Genomic DNA, 21,473 nt, shown 5'->3' with positions numbered 1-21,473 from the left:
GACCGGGTCCGAGAGAGCACTGGGCTCCCGCAGGCTGAAGCGAGGGGAAGAGCCCTCAGGAACATCGGCTCCTGGTGTAGCAGAGGGCCAGGGTAACTCACCCTTGCAGGGGCACAGCCCAGGGGTCACCCCCCACCATGGCAGGGGTAGCCCAGCACTTGGGCTTCGAGGCAGCACGGTACCGGCTCCAAAGTTACATTCCCACCTTAGTCTACAGTTGTGTTTGGAACAGAACTTTACACACACAGTATGATTTGGCAATCTTTATATCCACAATACATCATAACCATGCACAAAAATTAAGTGATGTCTATATTTACAAAGCGAATTGCACTTAACACAGGAACCAGGAATAAATTAAAAGAACCTCTTCTGGGTTGCATAAAGGTCCAGTGCTCTTCATAGCCTACAAAGCCTGAGAGACAACACTACCGTGCATTATCTGACCCGTTTAAAATGAGAATGGCTGTTACTTATTGAAACAGTGCAGCCCTGGAGACAGTTTCATGGAAACATTCTGTTAATCACCATTCAAACTGTATTATTTATTAAGACTGTATTAAGAGTCTGCAAGTCAAGAGAATCCAACCTCAGCCCTGGCTCACTGTATTTTACTTGAAGGACAGTTGGTCTTCACCTCCGATTGCCTGATTTTTCTTTTATTTGAAATTCAGGCCCCTACCTTCAATACTGGTTTTCATGGGGTTTTTTGGGTTTTTTTTTTTCTGAAGGGAAAAGGCCTCCCTAAGTGACTGAGTCACTTCATTAGGATCTTTTTCCTTCTACAGAGTCCAGAACCTCTAAGCAAGTTCTTCCTTCATGCTTGGAAGGGAAACGATCACCAAGCATGGGCAAGACATCCATTAACAGCCCACAAACAGATCACATCCACAACTTCTGCAACAGTACAGCATGCAGGAGGAATCAAAGCGTTCGGAAGCAACAATACCTACTGTACATTTTTCCAAGTGGTTTTTGGTAAGTGACCTACTCAAGTAAAAGGCACAGACCAATCGTTACCATCCTGGCACATCCAGCTGAGAGCACGCTCTCCTGTTCGCACAAGAATACCCTGTTACCAGCCTTTCCACATACTGTGGGGTCATTGCAAGTGGTCTAACAGAACAGCACCCAAACAGGGGGGGATCTCTAGGATGCAGCAGTCTTTCTACTGCCTCTAACCTGCTAGAAGTGCTGAGAAGCAGCCACAGGGGGAAGAACAGATCATAGTGCCTTTTCCTCCTACCAAATTTTGATGGTCTCCACAGCACATGCAAAAATCTTTTCAACAAAGTAGCAAGCAGTCACTCATCAACTGGATTTTTACATGAATACAAGTATAGAGCTTTAAAACTCTCCTATGAACCAAACTTTGTCCTGTGCAGGCTACAGACAAACTCTCAGTGGGGATCCCAGACTTTAAGTCATCTAGTCTGTAGGCATCTCACTCAACAGGAAGAAAAGATCTTAGACTGAGGCAGTCTACCCCATGAATTTATTTTACCAATTACCTGTTTGTGTGCTCACCACCAAAGCACTTTTATATGTGAATTTTGGCCTTTACTGTCCCCATAATTAAGAGGGTAGTTAGCAGAAAAGATTCCTGTTTAATTCTGCACTGGAGGACCTGGTCTAAATATCAGCAGGAGCCTTCAACTGAGGTTAATATTACTGACACTGGGTGCTAAGCACCCAGCGCTTTTTAGTGTTATTTTTCTATAGTTAAATGAAAGTCATCCTCAACATCCAAGTAAAGCAAGTATGGCACATGTTCCTTCTTTCACAGGCAGCTTTCCTGTCATCGCGAGTTTTACATAAGCCAAATTCTGCCCTCAAACCTCTTATGGCAGACAGAAGAGTGCTGGAACTTTTTCTGTTTTCCCCAACGGCAATACTGAGACACACAGAGCCAGCAAAGTTGCAGTATGAAGCAGTCCAGGTGAGGCTACATTTAAGCGAAACCAGGACATTTTCACATCAGAAAAGCGCAGTTACGGATTGTGGCCTATTGGAGAGCTTTGAATGTCAGACAGCTCTTCCACAGTTCAAGCTTCCTCAGAATTCCTTTAAGCCTTCCCCTTTGCAATTTCAGTAGCCATCACCAACAGCAGCTTGGGCTGTAACTATAGTTTGAGGAGTGCACAGTGCTTTCAGCAGGAAACAAGGGCAGTCAAGGTCAAAAGCATTTTCCCCTGTCTATGCACAGGAAGATGGTTTTACCAGGCAGAACTGGTCTGCTGTCCTTTTCCTATTGGCACTAATGGCCCTGTACTTAGTCTAGACATCTCAAATCCACAGAAGGGTTATGTCTAACTGCCTGGAGAGCCACGCAGCAATCTGGGAAGAGTCAATATAGTCTAATAAACTGAGTGACCACAGCAGATAAAACCACTGCTTAGTTTACAGCACTCGCATAAGCTATGTGTGCGCACATGAATGCGCACACGTGCTTCCCACATCTCGGGTACACCAAACAGTCCTGCAGCAAAAGGCGGTAGGCCTTTCCACACCACACAACAGATCTCAGAACAAACCATCCTGCCTGGCATGAACCATACAGGTCCAAGATCCACCTGCTCTGAGGGGACTTTGGTCAACACACAATCAAGTTGTACAAGGTCTCTTCGATACCCATATAATTTAACAGCACTTAAGCCCTAGACATGAACCTTTTGTTGGGAATCTGAGGCAAAGTTTAGAGCCTTCCACAAAGTCATACTAAAGAAAATATCTTTTAAGATACAAGGAAGTGACTAAACTGCTTCTCAGCTTCTTATACCAGGCTAGATTGATTCTAGAAACTTCATGTTAAGAACAGGATTTGCAGAGTAAACACATTAATACATCACTGCGAACTAATAAGTCTTCTTAACAGCATGATGCTTCATCCTCACGCTATTCAACTCATTTCTTCAGGAAAAGTTCTGCTCAAAATTAAGGAGCCCAGCTCCACTAGTGTCCACCTCTTCTTGAATGAAATATTTTCAACACCTCAGAATTTTCCATCCTCTCTGATGGTATGCTCATCTGCCAGCCTTCTAAATACTGATGGCACATCACATGCTGGTCTAGGACCACAAAAAGGAGACATCTCCAGTTCCCACTGGCTGCACCTTCTCTCAACCAGCTATTTAGGTCAATACCAAGTGTTGAAAGTGCTTCCTGAACTGGGACACCCTTAGGACAGAGCACTGTGATGCCTAAAGAGGAGTTCACATCCTCATTCAATGGGATTAGGCTGCAAGCATGCACCCCTTCACCCTGAATTCATCCTCTAAACAAAGCTGAAAAGTGCTAGGCACCACATGCACCCTTTACTGTGAACTATAGCCCTCTAGGTGCATACAGTACAAAATTAAAGGCATCGGTCTGGAAATCTTATAAAAGAAAAGCCAAAGTTAACCACCCTTAATTTTATTACATAGCCAGACAGAACAGTTGAGACTGGAATGTCAGATTTCCCCTTCAAGCACAATTCACAGTTTTGTATTTGCTTTGTATCAGCAAAGAAAAATCAACTCACTAATATGCAGATAGGATTCATCGAGTGAGGTACAGTCTCAGAACACAGAGCAAAAATTCACTGCAAATTGCCTCACTAGCCTCAGAGAGCAACAGATGGTCTCCAACTCTTCCTCTAGAGTGTTTCACCAGGTATTTGCCTCATCATAACATTCGGCATATACCAGAGGGGATGCAAGTGTGTAAGAGCTAGTGAGTGATGAGAAGCCATCATAGATGATTTTCACAAGCTAGCAAGAGACTGACTACACGAAGCTGTGATAACAGTCTTCCCATTCAGCAAAACAAAGTATGATAGGAGTTAGCCCTGCTGACAAATCTGTTACATCAGGTGAAGTACAATCGTTTGAGAATTAGTCTGCAATTCAGTAAAACAGAATAAGAGGAAAACGACAGGTTAGTAGTTATTGTGTGAAATCTTAATATTATGCGTTTTAGTACAGGTCAAGAAGATTATGCACAAGGTCAATAATGAAAGATCATGAAGAGAAAGTTCAAGATGCTATAGTTGTGCATAAGTTTTACAAAATGTATAAAGCATTGTGTTTCTCTACAACAACCAAAACCCAAGTGCAGGTATATACATGACATGAAAATATTGCTTCACTCAAACAGGGGTAGGAAAGATCTAGAGAAAAATCAGCATGCAAAAAAAAATCCTGGAACTATAGAAGATCCTGCTTTCAGACACTGATCTACAGTACAAAATAAGCCTGCTTGTACAGGTTGCAAAAGATTTCTGAAATCAATATGCTGACACTTACTGTACAATAACGTTAATCAGTTAACATAAGCCATGAATAAATATTAAACAATTTCATGAAGCTGGCACAAGCAGCACAGGCATTCATGGTGGCAGAGAAAGCAATGCAGACATACTTCATTGTTCCCAAATAAGAAGAAAGATTTCCTAAGCAGGAAACTGTAAACTACACAGCCAGACTAACTGTATTAGGGGTAATTACATAATAAGTAATGTTATTTTAAACAGGTTTCTTATGTGTGTGCAGCCACTAAAAACCTCACTGTAAGACTATCAGGACAGAAAACAGAGCATTTGGTAGGATAGCTATTTTCTTTTAATTTCTCCCCCATGTTTACAGAAACACAAGAAAAAATATCTGACTATGGAAGGAAAACAACCTTGTCACCTAGATGTAGTTATTTCTTCAACTGTTATAGTCAAGTCCCCATGGTTTCTCTCCCAGAAAAAAAACCAACCCAAAACCATTTGAGGAGAGTGTTTCATGGGATAATATCCAGCAGCAGATGTTCCAACACAAACATGTCTATCAGATCAGTGCCTACATTTCAAGCCCAAAAGTCACCATGTTGAAGGGAATTTCAGAGGCAGGGGAATGTTAGCCCTATAATCAAAGCTCTAAGATGAAAGGGGAGACTTGGGAAGGGGGTAAAGGGGGGAAGAGGGAGTCACTGAATCACAGGAGTTAAGAAGTGCACACAAGTTTCTAGACGAAGCGCAGATGAAATGAAGGGCACAAGAGTCATCTACAGGAGGTCACAGGTTCTGACAGCACTGGAGTTTGTTGGATTTCTGTCCGTCGGTGGTTGGTGGGACACTGATGTCAACTACATTGTTGCCAGGAGACTCATCGTGTGCAGACCGATCTGCAATCTGCTTCTGCGAAACAATGCGGTAGATTTCTGAAATGAGAACAGACTTGTTAGAGCCCAGAAGGACACTGCCTCCAATGGAGCACATGCACGCGTCAAAGCAAGCTGTCAAAGATGATGCTAGAACCCAACAATGGGAAGATTTTAACTTGAGAGCTGTGAAAGGGAATCTAGTCTGACCAGCTGTGGCATGTAACATCTGGCTGGCTTTCCAGCTCTGTAATGGATATGCCAGCTCTGTCTGGAAAAGTCATTAAGACAAGAATCCTTACTGTCTTCCACAATAGCACTTCCTATCACTGTCTTTTTCAATGACTCCACAAACATGGATATTTTTAAAAGGCTTTCTAAATGAGAAAGGAGCAGGAATGCCAATTTCTAAAATAGGGAATAATCTTATTTTTGATTAAAAATATGGGCAACAATCTAGAAACACCAATCAATAGGATACTTGCAAAACAGCATTGTGCGGCAGCAATGATGGTTATCTATTTCACACTTCAGCTTCTGGCAAGCTGCTACCAAAGGACAGAAATGCCTGCTCCTCTCTGCAACAAATCAGTTTTCCCATCTATGACAGTGAAAAGCCACATGGTTCCATAAAGCCCCATATTGATCCAAAAATGCTTCTCCTGAGAAAATTAATTTATTTGACTCAAATTAATTTATGCCTGAAAGCACACAGATCCGCAAAGCTATAACTGATGAAGAGAGACTGACTACCAGGTTAAAATCTTTCAGAAACAAACCATTTCAACTGCCTAGTTAGAAGAAATAATTTGAAAGGTTTTTAGATTACTTATTTCACTGACTATAAGCCCTTGTTCTGACTTCCCTCCATTGTGAGACTGGAAAAGGGCAAGTACCTCCCTAGAAGTCTGCAGTAAATATTATGGTCACATTCATACAGCCACAGCCTCAAAACAGCAACACCCAAAGTCTTTCATAAGGATTAAAGATCATGGGGGACTATGTGGGGTTTGTTTATGGGTTTGGGGGTTTGTTTTTTTTTAAGCAGCTACACATACCTGCATTGTTTAAAATGGAAACCTTTAACCCAAGACTGATCTTGTCGCCATTGGCTACCTTCAGCTCTTTTTATGAAAGGGATGAGGGGAGCTGTACAGAGATTGTCACATCCCCCTTCATGCTCAGTGATGTATTTTAACACTAGCTGTTCAGAGTCATTGCCAAGCCCTCTTTCCTTTGGGGTAGCATCTGTGTGGGTTTTTTTTTGTTTGGTTGGTTTTATGTTGGTGGTGGGTTTTTTTCCCCTTCCTCCAGTCTTTAGTAATCCCTCAAACTGGTCCCCAGTAAGGAAATTCCTGTCCTGCTGCTACCACCCTCTTCCCTCCTCCAAGTCCCCCACGGTGGCTCCCAACTCACTGCTCTACACAGCACATTTTCCCAGGTTTCTTCTCCCTTAGAAGGATGATTCTCCACCAGGTAATCACTTCAAGAATAGCCTTTTCAGGACTACTCAGTGTTACTAGCCACATCCCCACTGTGCCTGAACTGGACAATCTAAACACTTTTGGGAGCCCAGGATGCTGTAAGAGATAGTGCTTTGAGGTCAGTTTGCCCAGGCCTGACCTCAGCTTGAGTTCTGGCTCCTTAAGTATCTTATCTGTTACAGCAGACTGTGTTGGAACTCTCTCCTAGAGCAACCTTAGGCTATCTTCTTTACCCAGGGTCAGTCTCAGGACAACACTGCAAGGGAAGACAGGATGGGTGCTGACTGCTGAACTAAGCTCCGAGCACTAAAACCATGGATACCATCTCAAAGCACCAGGCAAGCTGCCTCAGATCCAGCCAAGTGTCACAGATAAGCAGTGAATCTTCTGTGCAGGGCAGCCTTACAGAAGATAGTCCCAGCTCAGACACCAGATGATCTTCTCTGGCTTTCTCTCAACAGCAGTATTCTCCAGTTGCTTCACCAGCAGCACTAATAACATAACGCAAATCTTGCTGGGGAACAAATATAACCCATTCCTAGTTTGTCAGGCTTTTTACTTATAGGAGCAGCTTAGCTATCCTTTCTCTCCTGCCTGCCTCTTCTTGGTCAACTTCCTCTAATTGCAACACATTTCTGGTTCCAGAGTTGGCCAGCACCAGACCTAGTGATCCCAACACTTCCTACTCCTTCCCACACACCTCTGCAGAAGAAACCTAAAAGATCCTGCCTTACAGAATTCACCATATTAAAACTCAGCTTTTTTCCCCAGCAATAGGCTGTCATTCATACATAATCAATAAACAATAATACAAAGACAATTCTTTGGTCAGCATCCCATAAGCAACATACACCAGACCCTTCTGATAATCAGCTAGAACCAGAACAAAGGCTCATTCTCATTTAACTGAAATCAATATCTGGTCACAAAGCTCAGAAAATGCTCATCTTGAGATGTTGTGGGACATGTAAATCAGGTACAACTTCACAAAACAATGTAGGGGGTAAGACTGTAGAGATAGTTTCAGTCTATGGTAAGCAGTAGTCAGGAATTGAATCTTGCCAACTCTTCATGTTCATGGTATGGATCTTAAAGAGCTTTTCAAGAGACGGAACGAACACACTGACAAATTATATGGCATTTTCCCCTCTTTAGGAAAAGATTCAGACCTCATGGGGCAGCCAGAGGCAGAACAGTAATCCAATACCTGTTTGATAGCCCTCTTCCTATTTAGAGATTATTTTAAGGGTTCTTTGCCAATTACTGATTCATTCATTTTAGGAGTGGAAGACTATGCTTTGAAGCATCGACTTCCCTGTCACCTCAAACAGTATTTTGAGATATGACTACTGCAGAACACACAGTGGAAGGCAGAATCTCTGAAAGTAGAGATACTCAAGTTTATCAGGGTTTCTTAGCTCCAGTTTGCAGTCCTGCAGGCCCAAGCCAGTTTACTTCAGACATCCCTCGGCACAACAGCACTATGCTTCCGAGGGTTAGCTCAGTCACAGAGCTACCCAAATGCAGTCACCTCACACTGGTGTCAGAACAATACATCCTCTGGAACACAAAGTGCTAAAGCATACAGTGCTGACACACTCATACAAACTAAAGTCTAACTAAAATTAGAGCAAGATTAGGCCAAACCCCAAGTTCAGGAAATGTTACCCACCCCGGCCGAGGTAACAACACAGAAATGAGCAACGCTTATTTTAAGCATCTCTCTCACTCTGCGTGCTTCCCACTTCTACTGTCTGTAGGCTACGTATCTCCTAGCACATATCCTTGCCACTTCAGCCCTGTCCTTCCTCGTTCTCTGATGTCATGCCCATACAACTCACTTCTAGGCCAACCTCACGTTGAAGGAAATCCACAAGTTCCCCATGTACCACATTTAGCCTAGAACAGAGCTGCACTCCTCCAGCGGCCAAATGAGCACCCAGGTCAAATTTGCAAAACACCAGCTGGAAATCCCTGTGAGCTTACTAACAAAAGTAGGCTTAGCACAGTAAGGAGGCCTTGCTGGTGTACCAACAATGATAAAGCTTTGCTGGTGAATCCTAGGCCTCCTGTGCAGTAGGTTGCTCCCTTAAACCCTTACTCCAGGGCCAAGAGAATATATGCAGGCAACAGCTCCAACTTAAGGAATGGAAATTCTAAGCCCCAGTCTGAAAGAGGAAAAAAGCAAGTAGTAGACTCCTACGACCTGGAATACCTCTGACACTACATGCAGTGGGCCTATGGCATGAGCATTCCCACACAGAGCAAGTCAGAAGCTGCAACTGGACACTGTGCACTCAGCAGCCACATCTACAGCAGTTACACATGCTGAGGAGCATTCTTGGGCAGTGGAAATCATAAACCCTAGCCTCATTTTGGCACATGGCCACTATCACAGGAACTCTTCAGGGACATCCCCAGAAGGCAGCCTGCATGCAGCTATGCTGTTGGTGCATGGTCACCTACAACCCTTGCCATTCAGCGAGAACAAGAGTTCAATAGTCCAGACAAAAATATTATATACTGGTCTGTTTCGGTGCAAAAGAACAAACTGGAACATTCAACTTGCTAGCACGGCTGTGGCTGCTTCACTGCCTAGATTTTGTGCAGGCACAGAGCTACTAGTGCCTTTACAACAGTGCTATCGCAACAGCTTGAATTTATGGAACATCAGGAGACTACAAACCTCCATATTCTTGGGCAGAAAGGTATGTGTGAGGCTGGAGGCAAAACACAAAGGTAAGACGCGAGGGAATGGCAGGGAGATGTGCCAGGGGAGGGTTAGGTTGGGTATTAGGAAAAGGTTCTTCCCCCAGAGGGTGGTGGAGCACTGGAACAGGCTCCCCAGGGAGGCATCACGGCACCAAGGCTGGCAATATTCCAGAAGCACTTGGACAAGGCTGTCCTGTGCAGGGACAGGAGTTGGACTTGATGGTCCTTGTGGGTCCCTTCCAACTCAGGACATTCCATGATTCTATAAAGACTAGAAGGCTTGCAAACTAACCACTGTTCCCAACGTTAATTTCTAAAACATTCTAGATAACTGCAAAATGTGCCTATGAAGATGATCTACTGCCTCAGGAGGTTCTCTGCATGCGTAACACACCATACCTGTAAGGATGTTCTTGAAGGCTTCTTCTACATTTGTTGAATCCAGAGCGGAAGTTTCAATAAAAGATAAGTTATTTTTTTCTGTAATAAATAACAAGTAGTTCAGTTAAAAAACTTTAATAGTGCTTTATTTCACCTTTACTTTGAGGTTTTCACCTTTATTTTTACACCAAATCAGCTGGGGCACAGGCGTGTGTTTTTTTTTCCCTGTTACACTAGGAAAAACTTTCTGCACCATTTATTTAGCTGCTAGCATTTCAGTGGCATCACCTTTGACCGCTGCCTCTCCATAGCATGAGAATGTTTTCCTCACTGCAGCCCTTGTTCAATCAAGCAATACAATATTATTCTCATCTGGCTACGGATCACTCCCAGAAATACCTTCAGTAAGAGCTCAGGGAAAAGCATGTTGGCTGCAACAGGAGTCACAATTCTCTGCAACCCCAAAAAGATAAACAGACCTACACTTTCCAAATCAGACCCCACCTCCAAATTACAATAAAACCCCTGGTAATACAGTCTATTTTCTTCTTACAATGGAACATACTTTTTGTTTTAAAAAAGATTGTGATTAACACCCAAACACCACACTGAGAATGGTACTGTCTGCCCAGAAATAGGCACATTTCAGTCATAGAGCTTAAATGGCAATGCCTGTACCATCACTAGCTATTGAAAACAGCCTTAGTAGGAAGTCAGGGGTAAAAAATAAGATGCTGAACCAAGTGACTAAAGTAACACGCTATCTCGGGTGCTATTAACTTGTTTTGCTTCTCTTACACAGACTTCACTTCCCATTCATCTGAAAATTTAAAGTGGTTTTACTAACCACAGGGTACTTGATTACTAACAACCTTCAGAAAACACATTTAAGGAAGCCCTAGCAATATTCCTAGGAGGATTTTAAAATCTATACTTTTAAATTCCACCTCCAAGCTTGATAGCCACACAAAAGCAAGCTGAATGTCCCTCAGCCTATAGGGCAAAAGTGTATTTGACCAGGGCTCTACAAGATAGGAAGAGAGAGAAGTATGCAGTGGCAGCAGCTCATGTAACCCTCGATTTCTCCCAACAATTTATAATCTCCAAGTCTGATACGTTTAAATTAAACTAGATGACACTACTATATGCATCAGCACTCTGGAGGGGAAACTACACCATCTAGGAGAAAGTTCAGTACTCATTTGCAACTGTCCACATTGATATGTACTCAGTAGAACCAGGCCTCTAGGAAGGAAGGAAAGACATTTTGCATTGTGATGTTTTATATTTATATTGTGACATTTTCTCTTCTAAATGTTGCTTACTGTTCCTAGCCTTGCTAGAGGAAGTATTCAATCTTCAGCTATCAGGCAGCTCAAGGACAGTGTTTCAAAAACATGTACTACCACTAGATATTAAAAAAAAAACCCCAAAACTAAAACCACCCAAGCTAAACCAAAAACACACAACCACACAAAAACAACTCCCAAATACCCACAGCCACACACGCTATTTAATCATCCAAGATATTTCCATTTTTTAAAAAAAAAAAAGTAAATGCCTTTAGGGTCAAAAATAAAACTTGAAGTGAAAGTTCAGTCCTGGAAAACAATAACGTGATGACAGCTTACACCAACATCTAGTTCAGAAAGCATCAACCTAGAGCACACTGTCTACAAACCTGCAAAAGCCCGGGCCTCGTCGGTGGGCACAGCTCTCAGATGGCGGAGGTCACTCTTGTTACCCACCAGCATGATGACAATGTTGTTGTCTGCATGATCTCTCAGCTCCTTTAGCCAGCGCTCCACGTTCTCATAGGTGAGGTGTTTGGCAATGTCATAGACAAGAAGAGCCCCAACAGCACCACGGTAATATCTGAAACCATAAGGCGCATTCCTTTACAGAGAGCTCTGTCCGAGTTATACCGACAAACCTGGTATTCGGCTCTTCTATACTGGTTACTACTAAAAAGTTAAAACATTCCCCCCACCTACTTCAGAAAAAGTTGTGCTCATGCAAATACTGTTGTTGAGGTTTTAAGCCTACAATCAAGTTCCAAATGCTGTTTTTTTAACGGCATTCCTAAAAAATTCCAGTGTGTGTAACAAAATGCTGGAGAGACTGCAGAAGCCATGACATCTTTAGTCTGCTAAAACAGTGATCTCGGAATCAGTACTGTGAGATTTTTGAAGTTGTAACTTTTCTTTCTACCAGGAAAACGGTCCTCAGTAAGATGTCAGTAATTGTTGCTGATCTTTCAAATACCTCTGTCCCTCTTAAAAATTAAAGGGGGAAGAAGGGGACTCTGGGCTATACTGACACTTATGCACAAGCCCATAATCCAAGAACAGAGTTTGCTCCCTCAGTGCAGGTTTGGGCCCATTTCAGCTCAAGCCAAGGGCTCAGGACACCACAAGCCAAACTGTATCAGCAATCCTATAACATCCACCTCTCTTCCACACAACCCTACCTTTCCTCCTCTGCTCCACCAGCACCTGTCCCACACATCATTGAACTGATTCAGGGCACCAAGTCAGCAGAACACATTCACTTTTGACTGCTGGTTGGCATTCTGCTGTCTTAGCAAGCTGAACTGGCCTAGCAATGTGTCAAGGAAGAGCTCATGCCAGCACAAAGGAGAGGCAGGATCACAGGACTACAGATGCACTGATTCTCATCGGTCAAGTCTGTTGCTGAACCACATTCAGGCAGCAATTTTTCTGCTAACCTTTTACAGCAGTAACAACAATTGAAGGGTCACCAAAAAAATTTCTGAAAAACATACTAACAATTAGGGAAAAGCTGCAATTTGAAATCGCCACTTACATCTGCTTCTGCGTTACTTTAGTTTTGCATTCCTTCCCTAGAGGTTATTCCTTCTGGGCATCCACACTCTTCTATTTTTCATCCATCTATTCTGCATTACCCTATTTCACCTCCAATGGAAAAAGTTCCCCTTACCTTGAGTTTACTACGAATGGCTCAATCTGTGCATGACTTAAGTTTGTACCTTTAAAATACTGATATACATCTGTAACACTACAAGATTTCAGCTCACTGATCAGAACATGGCCAGGATAACTAGGCCTGCCAATTGCTTTTTTTTTCTCCCTCTAAAAGGTACTTTTGCCTACTACCTGCACAGAAACAGATATACCCAGAGGTTACATCTTGAGACACTGTCTGGATTTACAAGGTGCCGTACATGAAAGGATCTCAACACCACTGCTCTAAATAGGGATGTGCCTAATGCTGCAGAGTCAGCATTATCACAGTTGCCTTCCTACTTACTGGTTATTCAGCATGCACTCTTGGACCTGATTTTCAGGGCTGTGACTAATTCAAAGTCACTGAGATTTCAAGGGAGTTTGTGGCTGCAGACTGTCCTAAAAATACCCTAAATCTCAAGACTGGGGGGCCAATGAAGACCAGAAGCCACTGGCATTATGGTAAGCTGCCATGCCTAGACCAAAACTTGATGGCATCCATCAGAAATGACACTCATTCCACGTGATGAAGATAGCACATCCAGGGCAGGTAAAAAACCCAAATCATAAGACTCAAACAGAATTTCCCACACTTTCGATTTAATCTGCCATTTTTTCTAGAACAGTATCATTAGAATCTAAAAATTACTTCCATTACATTAATCAAGGAACACAGAAGTATTTGCTATCTTAATACTTGCATCTACACTGAAGTCTGTCATAATGATTTTGTCACGTGTCACAAATATGTTTCATTAATTCTCTACCCATAAGTTTATCTGTACCATCTCTGCCAGAATTCTGCTGTTAGCCTGAGCAAAGGCACAGTACTCACGCTGAGGTAATGGCCCGGTATCGTTCCTGTCCTGCAGTATCCCAGATCTGTGCTTTTATCGTCTTCCCATCCACCTGGATGCTCCTGGTGGCAAATTCCACCCCAATGGTACTCTTGCTCTCCAGATTAAACTCATTGCGTGTGAAACGTGACAGAAGATTACTCTTCCCAACTCCAGAGTCTCCAATCAACACAACTGAAAGAAAATACATTATTTTCTATATTAATTCTTCATACCAGCATTTACATAATGCAGTGGTGCTACCTGGCTGCTACATTGCCTCGCAGGCAGGACCCAGAGGAGCTGTGCAGCCACATACATAGGAGAAAGTTACACTGACACCACCTCAGACTTTCCTCCTCACAGCTTGCTCCCCCAGGCCCAGAGCAGCCCCAAGCCTTTTTGTTCCTCACAGCTGCTCGGTTCCTCAGAGGTGGAAATGAGAAATCACTACAGCGACTGTCAAGAGATAAACGTTGCTTTGGAGGTCCCAAGCCACTGCCGGTAATTAGAGGTAACTGTGTCCCATGCATCCTCGACTTTTGCAGAGGAAGGCTGCAACCCATGTTTTAAGAAACACTACAGTCAAGAACATGGCAAGTATAAGCCTACTCTATTTTTATTAGAAAATAAACCCAACACAGTAAGTAAACAATTATTTGTAGTCCCTGTTGGGGTCATACAGGGTGTTTTATTTCAATAATTTAATTCATAAATATGTTTGCCACAAAAAGGGGAAAATAGGAGTCATCTGATACTACAAACAAGATACAAAGCACAGCAGAACTTCATCCAGCAAAACGAGTTCCAGTAGATTGCATGAGAAGTAAAAGATGAGCTAAAAACCTCTGCCTCCACACGAGGTGTTGCCATGTTAACAGAAAAATGTTAGCACGGAGAGATCTTTAGCACACAAACCCCAGCTTTACTGAAAGGAACTGTGAAAATAAGAAGTACATCTTGTAATAGGAGTTCCCCCTAGTTTGGGGCTGAAGCTCTCCGTGGATCCCAAGGCACACCTCTTGGCTATTCCTGCTTGAACACACTGCTGCTTCATACCCAGCCACACTAGAGCAGGCTCTCCATGAGACCTTCTCATCAACAACGCCAAAGACAAGATTTGTCACACTAGGTTCTTCACTATGCAGCTAATGCAACTACACACATTTTCTTAAATCACTGTATTACTGACTAGAGCAAGAAATGCGTAAAGGGAAACAAGACTAAAAGTGACTAGGCCATCCTCCCTCGGTCTCAGCAAATACCGTATCACATACAACTTTGGTATTCAAGCTACCAGTATCCTGGTGTGAGCAGTCTTCTGCTTCAGTTCGAAGTACAGATTTGTTGATCTTCCTCATTCATAAAATCTGTTTTTCCTATAGAAAAGCAGACATGGGCAGAAAACATCCCCGATCCCTCCACAACAAATTACAGAAGACTCTTCTCATGACACACTTCCAGAATGAGCTCACCAGCATTCTCCCAGGGCCAAGGGCCGTACTTGCCTTTTAGTGTTATTACAGCTTTTTTTTCTGCTCCGGCTATTGTTTCGGGCTACAGCTCTGGCAGCACGCTGCTCCAGTTCACATACCTCCCCACCCCTGCTAGCACATCCCCAAACTTCTGCTGTAGCCCTCCATTACTCTGCTGCAACAGTTCAAGCTGCACGGGGAAGTTGCTGAAATGCTCCAGACTCCCCCCGTACCGTTTCATCTGGCTGACAGCACAGACAGACAGACAATTGTGCTAGCACAGTTGAACAGGCAAAATACAACAGAGGCAGGAACAGACAGCCAGCGGATCGTGGCAAGGCACCACAACTCCCCACCCGGGATAGCTTAAATCAGCTCCTCACTGGCAAACAGCCTGAACCATTTTTTAGGGTATGAGAACAGATATATATATAAAAAAATTCTATTATGAGTTCTAACTCTAAGATTTTGTTAGCTTTATTTTCTAGACAAACAGTTTTTCATCACTGATTCCACAGGGCGTTCCAAGAACGAGCCGAAAGTCACCCATCCTGCACAGTGATCTGCTGGCTTGGAGCAGGCTGTATCCTACAGCAAAGCCCTGAGCATAACCAGATGGAAGTAAGAACACCCACACAAACTAGACCAGCTTGGAAAAACCCTGAAGCTTCCAACTGTTTCTGAAGGGAGTTACCTTCTCCTGAATCTGCAGCTCAAGAAAGCCCAGCTGTCTCCCCAGGTTCTAGCCACCTATCCTCTGGCATTTTAAAGTTATCAGCTTTGTGCAGAAACCATGCAAATGGCTCCCAGGTCATTAACTCCATCTGTCACAGGAAGAAAATTCAGGGGGTCCTGCACTACTGTAGCTGGTTACTCACCTCTGCTGCAATCTGGCAGCAAAGCACCAGGCTACTCCATGTTTAGCAGAGTTTGTGAGTATTTTTGAGAAATTAATGGATGCAGAAGTAACAAAGGCAGGCAACCAGATCCCAACTCAGTACATAATGTTCTTTCCACCTTCCAGTCTCCAGGTGCTTCTTGTTAATACTCAATCTTGAGCATTAAACTAGTATTTTCACTTTCAGGAAAAAGATGCTAAGACTGGAGGCCCACATGCACACAGGACCACAAACTTATTTTCTACAGGAATAGAGCAAGAAGATACCTTCAAGATTCTGGACTAAATTATTAGTTCTTGGGAAAGTTCCTAAATTCAGGAACAGGCCAGACAGCATTGCCTGTTCAAATGCAGAAGTCTCATCAGAGTAGACAAAGTTGCAAGTCAGACCTAAGAACCTGAACACACCCTGTGCTGGTTTTGGCTGAGAAGGGGTTAATTCTCCTCACTGTGGGGGTCAGCTACCTTTCCAGCTTCCCGCGCTCTGCCGCGTGGCGGGGGGGGGGGGGGCTGGGAGGGGCAGGGCCGTGGTGGGGGCGGCTGACCCCGACTGGCCAATGGCAGGTTCATTCCATACCATGTGACACCATGACCAATATATTGAGGGGGGGCAGTGGCAGCGCGGGGGCGGCGCGGCGTCGGGTCGGCGGGCGGCTGCGGCGCGTGCGGTTTGTTCCGGCGGTTCGTTCCCCCTCTCCCCTCCCTTCCCCCCTTCCCCCGGGGCTTTGCGCCTCTCGTTGTTCTCCTTTACATTGCATTTCTGTTGTTGTTTCTTTTAATTTTCATTATTAAACTGTTCTTATCCCAACCCACGAGCGTTACCCTTCTGATTCTCTCCCCCATCTACCGGTGGGGGAGTGAGCGAGCGACTGTGTGGGGCTGAGCTGCCGCTAAACCACAACAGTCTTTTTGGCGCCCAACGTCGGGCTCAAGGGTTGGAGATAACAACAGCTGCTGGTCCCAGCACCATGTTGTCCTTTTTGCAGTTGGTGTTAAAAATCGGTGTTGGTTGTTTGAGTCTGCTGTGTTCTGCTGTGATTAGTAATGTTTTGCCTACAAGATTTGTTATACAAACACTCGTTTTCAGCTTTATCTGGTATTTGGGGTTTTTGCTGAAACCGTTACTGTACTTCGGATACCACCTTGCTGAGGCAATTAGCAATTATACCTCCTCCTCTGAGAGATTTTATATGGAGGAAATACAGAATAGTACCTTTGCAACTTTGTTCTATGATGTCTGTGCCTTTGTTACAACAACGTTTTTGTATCTTGAACATCCTTGGGTGGTTAAGGTGCACTTATTGTTACTTTTTGGGCATGTTGTTTTGGTTTTGACTAAGCAACTTAAGAATATCACCCAGAAATCTGCCCCGAGGCTTGATAGTTACGAGTGGCAGGGCATGTGGGATAGCATGGGCAAGTACCTAGGGCAGTGGGCACCCCCAGTGTTTTGGAGTTTCACCCCCGAGCAAGTGCAGAATCCTAAAAAACTAGTAGAGTATTTGGAGAAAGTATGTTGTTATGCTGGGAACTCCAGAGAGACACAGATAACTGCAACATGCTGGGGTCTGGCCCATGCATACCGAGCCCTGCTCAACAGTATTCAGTGCCCCCAGGGGGAAGAGAATGTCTCTGGATTGAAATGCAAAGTGACTGGCACTGTAGACAATCCAGCCCTGACAACAGGCACTGCAGCCACTCAAACCCCCACAACAAGTAGTGGAGCTAGCTCAGAAAATAAACCCGTACCAGTATCAGTTGCCCCCATACACAAGACGAAATATTGGAAGCGGACATCAACTCGTTTAGAACGGGATGATGAAGAACCAGGGCCATCGCGGGGAGAGGAGGGAGAAGTAATAAATGAAATAGAGACCACCCGATCCCTGTCCTTGAGCGAGTTGCGAGATATGCGAAAAGATTATAGCCGTCGTTCAGGTGAGCACATTGTCACCTGGCTGCTCCGATGCTGGGATAATGGGGCCAGTAGCCTGGAACTAGAGGGTCTGAAGCTCGCTATACTCCAACTGAAAAAGAGATATTGGCAGCATATGAAGGGGTTCGAGCTGCTTCAGAAGTGGTTGGTACTGAAGCACAGTTGCTCCTGGCACCCCGACTGCCAGTGCTGGGCCGGATGTTCAAAGGAAACATCCCCTCTACACACCATGCAACTGATGCTACGTGGAGTAAATGGGTTGCACTGATCACCCAGCGGGCTCGAGTAGGAAACCCCAGTCGCCCAGGAATCTTGGAAGTGATTATGGACTGGCCAGAAGGCAAAGATTTTGGATTATCACCAGAGGAGGAGGTGACACGTGCTGAAGAAGCCCCACTGTATAACAAACTGCCAGAAAATGAGAAGCAATATGCCCTGTTCACTGATGGGTCCTGTTGCCTTGTGGGAAAGCACCGGAGATGGAAGGCTGCTGTATGGAGTCCTACACGACAAGTAGCAGAAACTGCTGAAGGAGAAGGTGAATCGAGCCAGTTTGCAGAGGTAAAGGCCATCCAGCTGGCCTTAGACATCGCTGAACGGGAAAAGTGGCCAGTGCTCTATCTCTATACTGACTCCTGGATGGTGGCAAATGCCCTGTGGGGCTGGTTACAGCAGTGGAAGCAAAGCAACTGGCAGCGCAGAGGCAAACCCATCTGGGCTGCCACATTGTGGCAAGATATTGCTGCCCAGGTAGAGAACCTGGTTGTAAAGGTACGGCATGTGGATGCTCACGTCCCCAAGAGTCGGGCCACTGAAGAACATCGAAACAACCAGCAGGTAGATCGGGCTGCCAAGATTGAAGTGGCTGAGGTGGATCTGGACTGGCAGCATAAGGGTGAACTATTTCTAGCTCGGTGGGCCCATGACACCTCAGGCCATCAAGGGAGAGATGCAACATACAGGTGGGCTCGTGATCGAGGGGTGGACTTGACCATGGATATTATTGCACAGGTTATCCACGAATGTGACACATGCGCTGCAATCAAGCAAGCGAAGCGGGTAAAGCCTCTGTGGTATGGGGGACGATGGCTGAAATATAAATATGGGGAGGCCTGGCAAATTGACTATATCACACTCCCACAGACCCGCCAAGGCAAGCGCCATGTGCTTACAATGGTAGAAACAACGACTGGCTGGCTGGAAACATATCCTGTCCCCCACGCCACTGCCCGGAACACTATCCTGGGTCTTGAGAAACAAGTCCTGTGGCGACATGGCACCCCAGAGAGGATTGAGTCAGACAATGGGACTCATTTCCGAAATAGCCTCATAGACACCTGGGCCAAAGAGCACGGCATTGAGTGGGTGTATCACATCCCCTATCATGCACCAGCCTCTGGGAAAATTGAAAGGTACAACGGACTGTTAAAAACCACACTGAGAGCAATGGGGGGTGGAACATTCAAGCACTGGGATACACATTTAGCAAAAGCCACGTGGTTAGTCAACACGAGGGGATCTGTGCCAACCGAGCTGGCCCTGCCCAGTCAGAAATCCTACATACTGTGGAAGGGGATAGAGTCCCTGTAGTGCACGCAAAAAGTATGCTGGGCAAAACAGTCTGGGTTCTTCCTGCCTCTGGCAAAGGCAAACCCATTCGTGGGATTGTTTTTGCTCGAGGACCTGGGTGCACTTGGTGGGTGATGCGGGAGGATGGAGAAATCCGATGTGTGCCTCAAGGGGATTTGATTTTGGGTGAAAACAGTCAATGAACTGAATGGCACAATGTGAACTGCTATATAATACTGTGTGTCACCTCTGTGTTGTATCAATGATATCAGAGTACGAGCCTCCCAACCCATGGAAGATCAACTATGAAACAAGCCGTGCAGCAGTGATGGAACGATGACTGACTCTGTATGCAGCAACCCAACGCCACACACACCATCTCTCCCACCCTGAAAGACTGATACAACAGATGGAGCCCAGAGTCATGGACTGCGTGAACTCAATGGACATTTTAATGGACATTTTACAGGGAAGATCCATGAACTAAGGGAATGATGTCTGTGTATTATGTTAAAGGATGGGAAGGGGAGGGGTGGTGGTTGGTACGGTTGTATTGCATCATATGAGACCTGGGCATGGTGTAAATGGTATGGAATAAGGGGTGGAGAATGTGCTGGTTTTGGCTGAGAAGGGGTTAATTCTCCTCACTGTGGGGGTCAGCTACCTTTCCAGCTTCCCGCGCTCTGCCGCGTGGCGTGGCAGGGGGGGCTGGGAGGGGCAGGGCCGTGGTGGGGGCGGCTGACCCCGACTGGCCAATGGCAGGTTCATTCCATACCATGTGACACCATGACCAATATATTGAGGGGGGGCAGTGGCAGCGCGGAGGCGGCGCGGCGTCGGGTCGGCGGGCGGCGAGCGGCTGCGGCGCGTGCGGTTTGTTCCGGCGGTTCGTTCCTCCTCTCCCCTCCCTTCCCCCCCTCCCCCGGGGCTTTGCGCCTCTCGTTCTCCTTTACATTGCATTTCTACTGTTGTTTCTTTTAATTTTCATTATTAAACTGTTCTTATCCCAACCCACGAGCGTTACCCTTCTGATTCTCTCCCCCATCTACCGGTGGGGAGTGAGCGAGCGGCTGTGTGGGGCTGAGCTGCCGCTAAACCACAACACTCCCTAAACCCAGCTTACCAGGATCTATGAAGCCACACTCCCCAGACAGACTTTAGGGCCACACTGGTAACACAAAGATGCACTGGTTTTAACTGGGAAGTGACCCAAACCAATAACCGGCACCAATCATCATCAGATGCCTGTAAGCACACAAGCAAGCCACGCTTAGCGCCCCGATTACACCCCAAATCGCAGCACTGCTCCTTCAGTCTTCCCTGACTTTCTCTCTCCTCCCCCACATGGTACCAGTCTGCGGGTCACCGCTCACCACGTTACCAGTCTGTCAACGGCAAAGCATTCAGATCTCAGCCGCCACCACCCCTCTGCTTCCCACAGCATGTCAGGCCTCACAACACACAGACCTGCAGCCACCCGATGGAGCACAATCCCACCACCCAGACACCTGCGTCATACCTCAGGGCCCTGGTCCACAGTAAGCAAAAGACAATTAAAAATCCAGGGTAAGGGGGGGGGGGGGGGGGGGAAATCAAGTTTATGATAGAATTTTAAATACACTATTATTCTGGCAAAAAGAACATATTCTTTTAAACAATCAAGATTAAAACTCTCTCTAGCAGAGATCACATAAGCAGGGTTCATTATAAATATTAAGTACATAAGGTTGCCAGATATCGATGACTAATATGACATGCATTTGTTTTTAACAAGCACAGCCTTTGTTAGGCTTAAGCACTAATCAGAGCAGTCTAAATTCCCACAAAGGTAAAGGGAAGCTTTTTTTTCTACAGGTGTTTTTTCCTTCCTTTTTCATGAGCCAGCATACATCTGCACAACGTCAGATTTAATTTTTAAAATAAACACTGATAATAGCTAATCATCTTGAGAGGAAAATTAATGTGCAGATCACATTTTAATAGGTACAAGGCTTCCCATATTTTAACAACTATTAAAAAGGTCACGAATCCAATTCCAGATCCAACCCATTCAAAACTCATCATGAAA

General features: G+C 45.0%; 1 protein-coding gene across 1 annotated transcript in view; it reads right to left on the bottom strand.

Annotated features, from left to right (window-relative positions):
* Positions 1–1,719: 1,719 nt before the first annotated feature.
* Positions 1,720–21,473, bottom strand: part of RAB11B (RAB11B, member RAS oncogene family) — a 23,947-nt gene continuing 4,193 nt past the window's right edge. The window contains exons 2-5 of the mRNA XM_075077917.1: positions 13,527–13,722; positions 11,386–11,579; positions 9,723–9,803; positions 1,720–5,187 (exon numbers count right to left, since the gene is read on the bottom strand). Of these exons, the coding sequence (XP_074934018.1) occupies positions 5,042–5,187; positions 9,723–9,803; positions 11,386–11,579; positions 13,527–13,722 (617 nt within the window). The 3' untranslated portion in view covers positions 1,720–5,041. The remainder of the gene's footprint in view (positions 5,188–9,722; positions 9,804–11,385; positions 11,580–13,526; positions 13,723–21,473) is intronic.

This window comes from Phalacrocorax aristotelis, chromosome W, assembly GCF_949628215.1.
Source record: "Phalacrocorax aristotelis chromosome W, bGulAri2.1, whole genome shotgun sequence".
In the NCBI taxonomy this organism is placed as follows: Eukaryota; Metazoa; Chordata; class Aves; order Suliformes; family Phalacrocoracidae; genus Phalacrocorax; species Phalacrocorax aristotelis.
The sequence above is the reverse complement of the archived record's forward strand: the minus strand, read 5'-3'. Positions and strand labels throughout refer to the sequence as shown.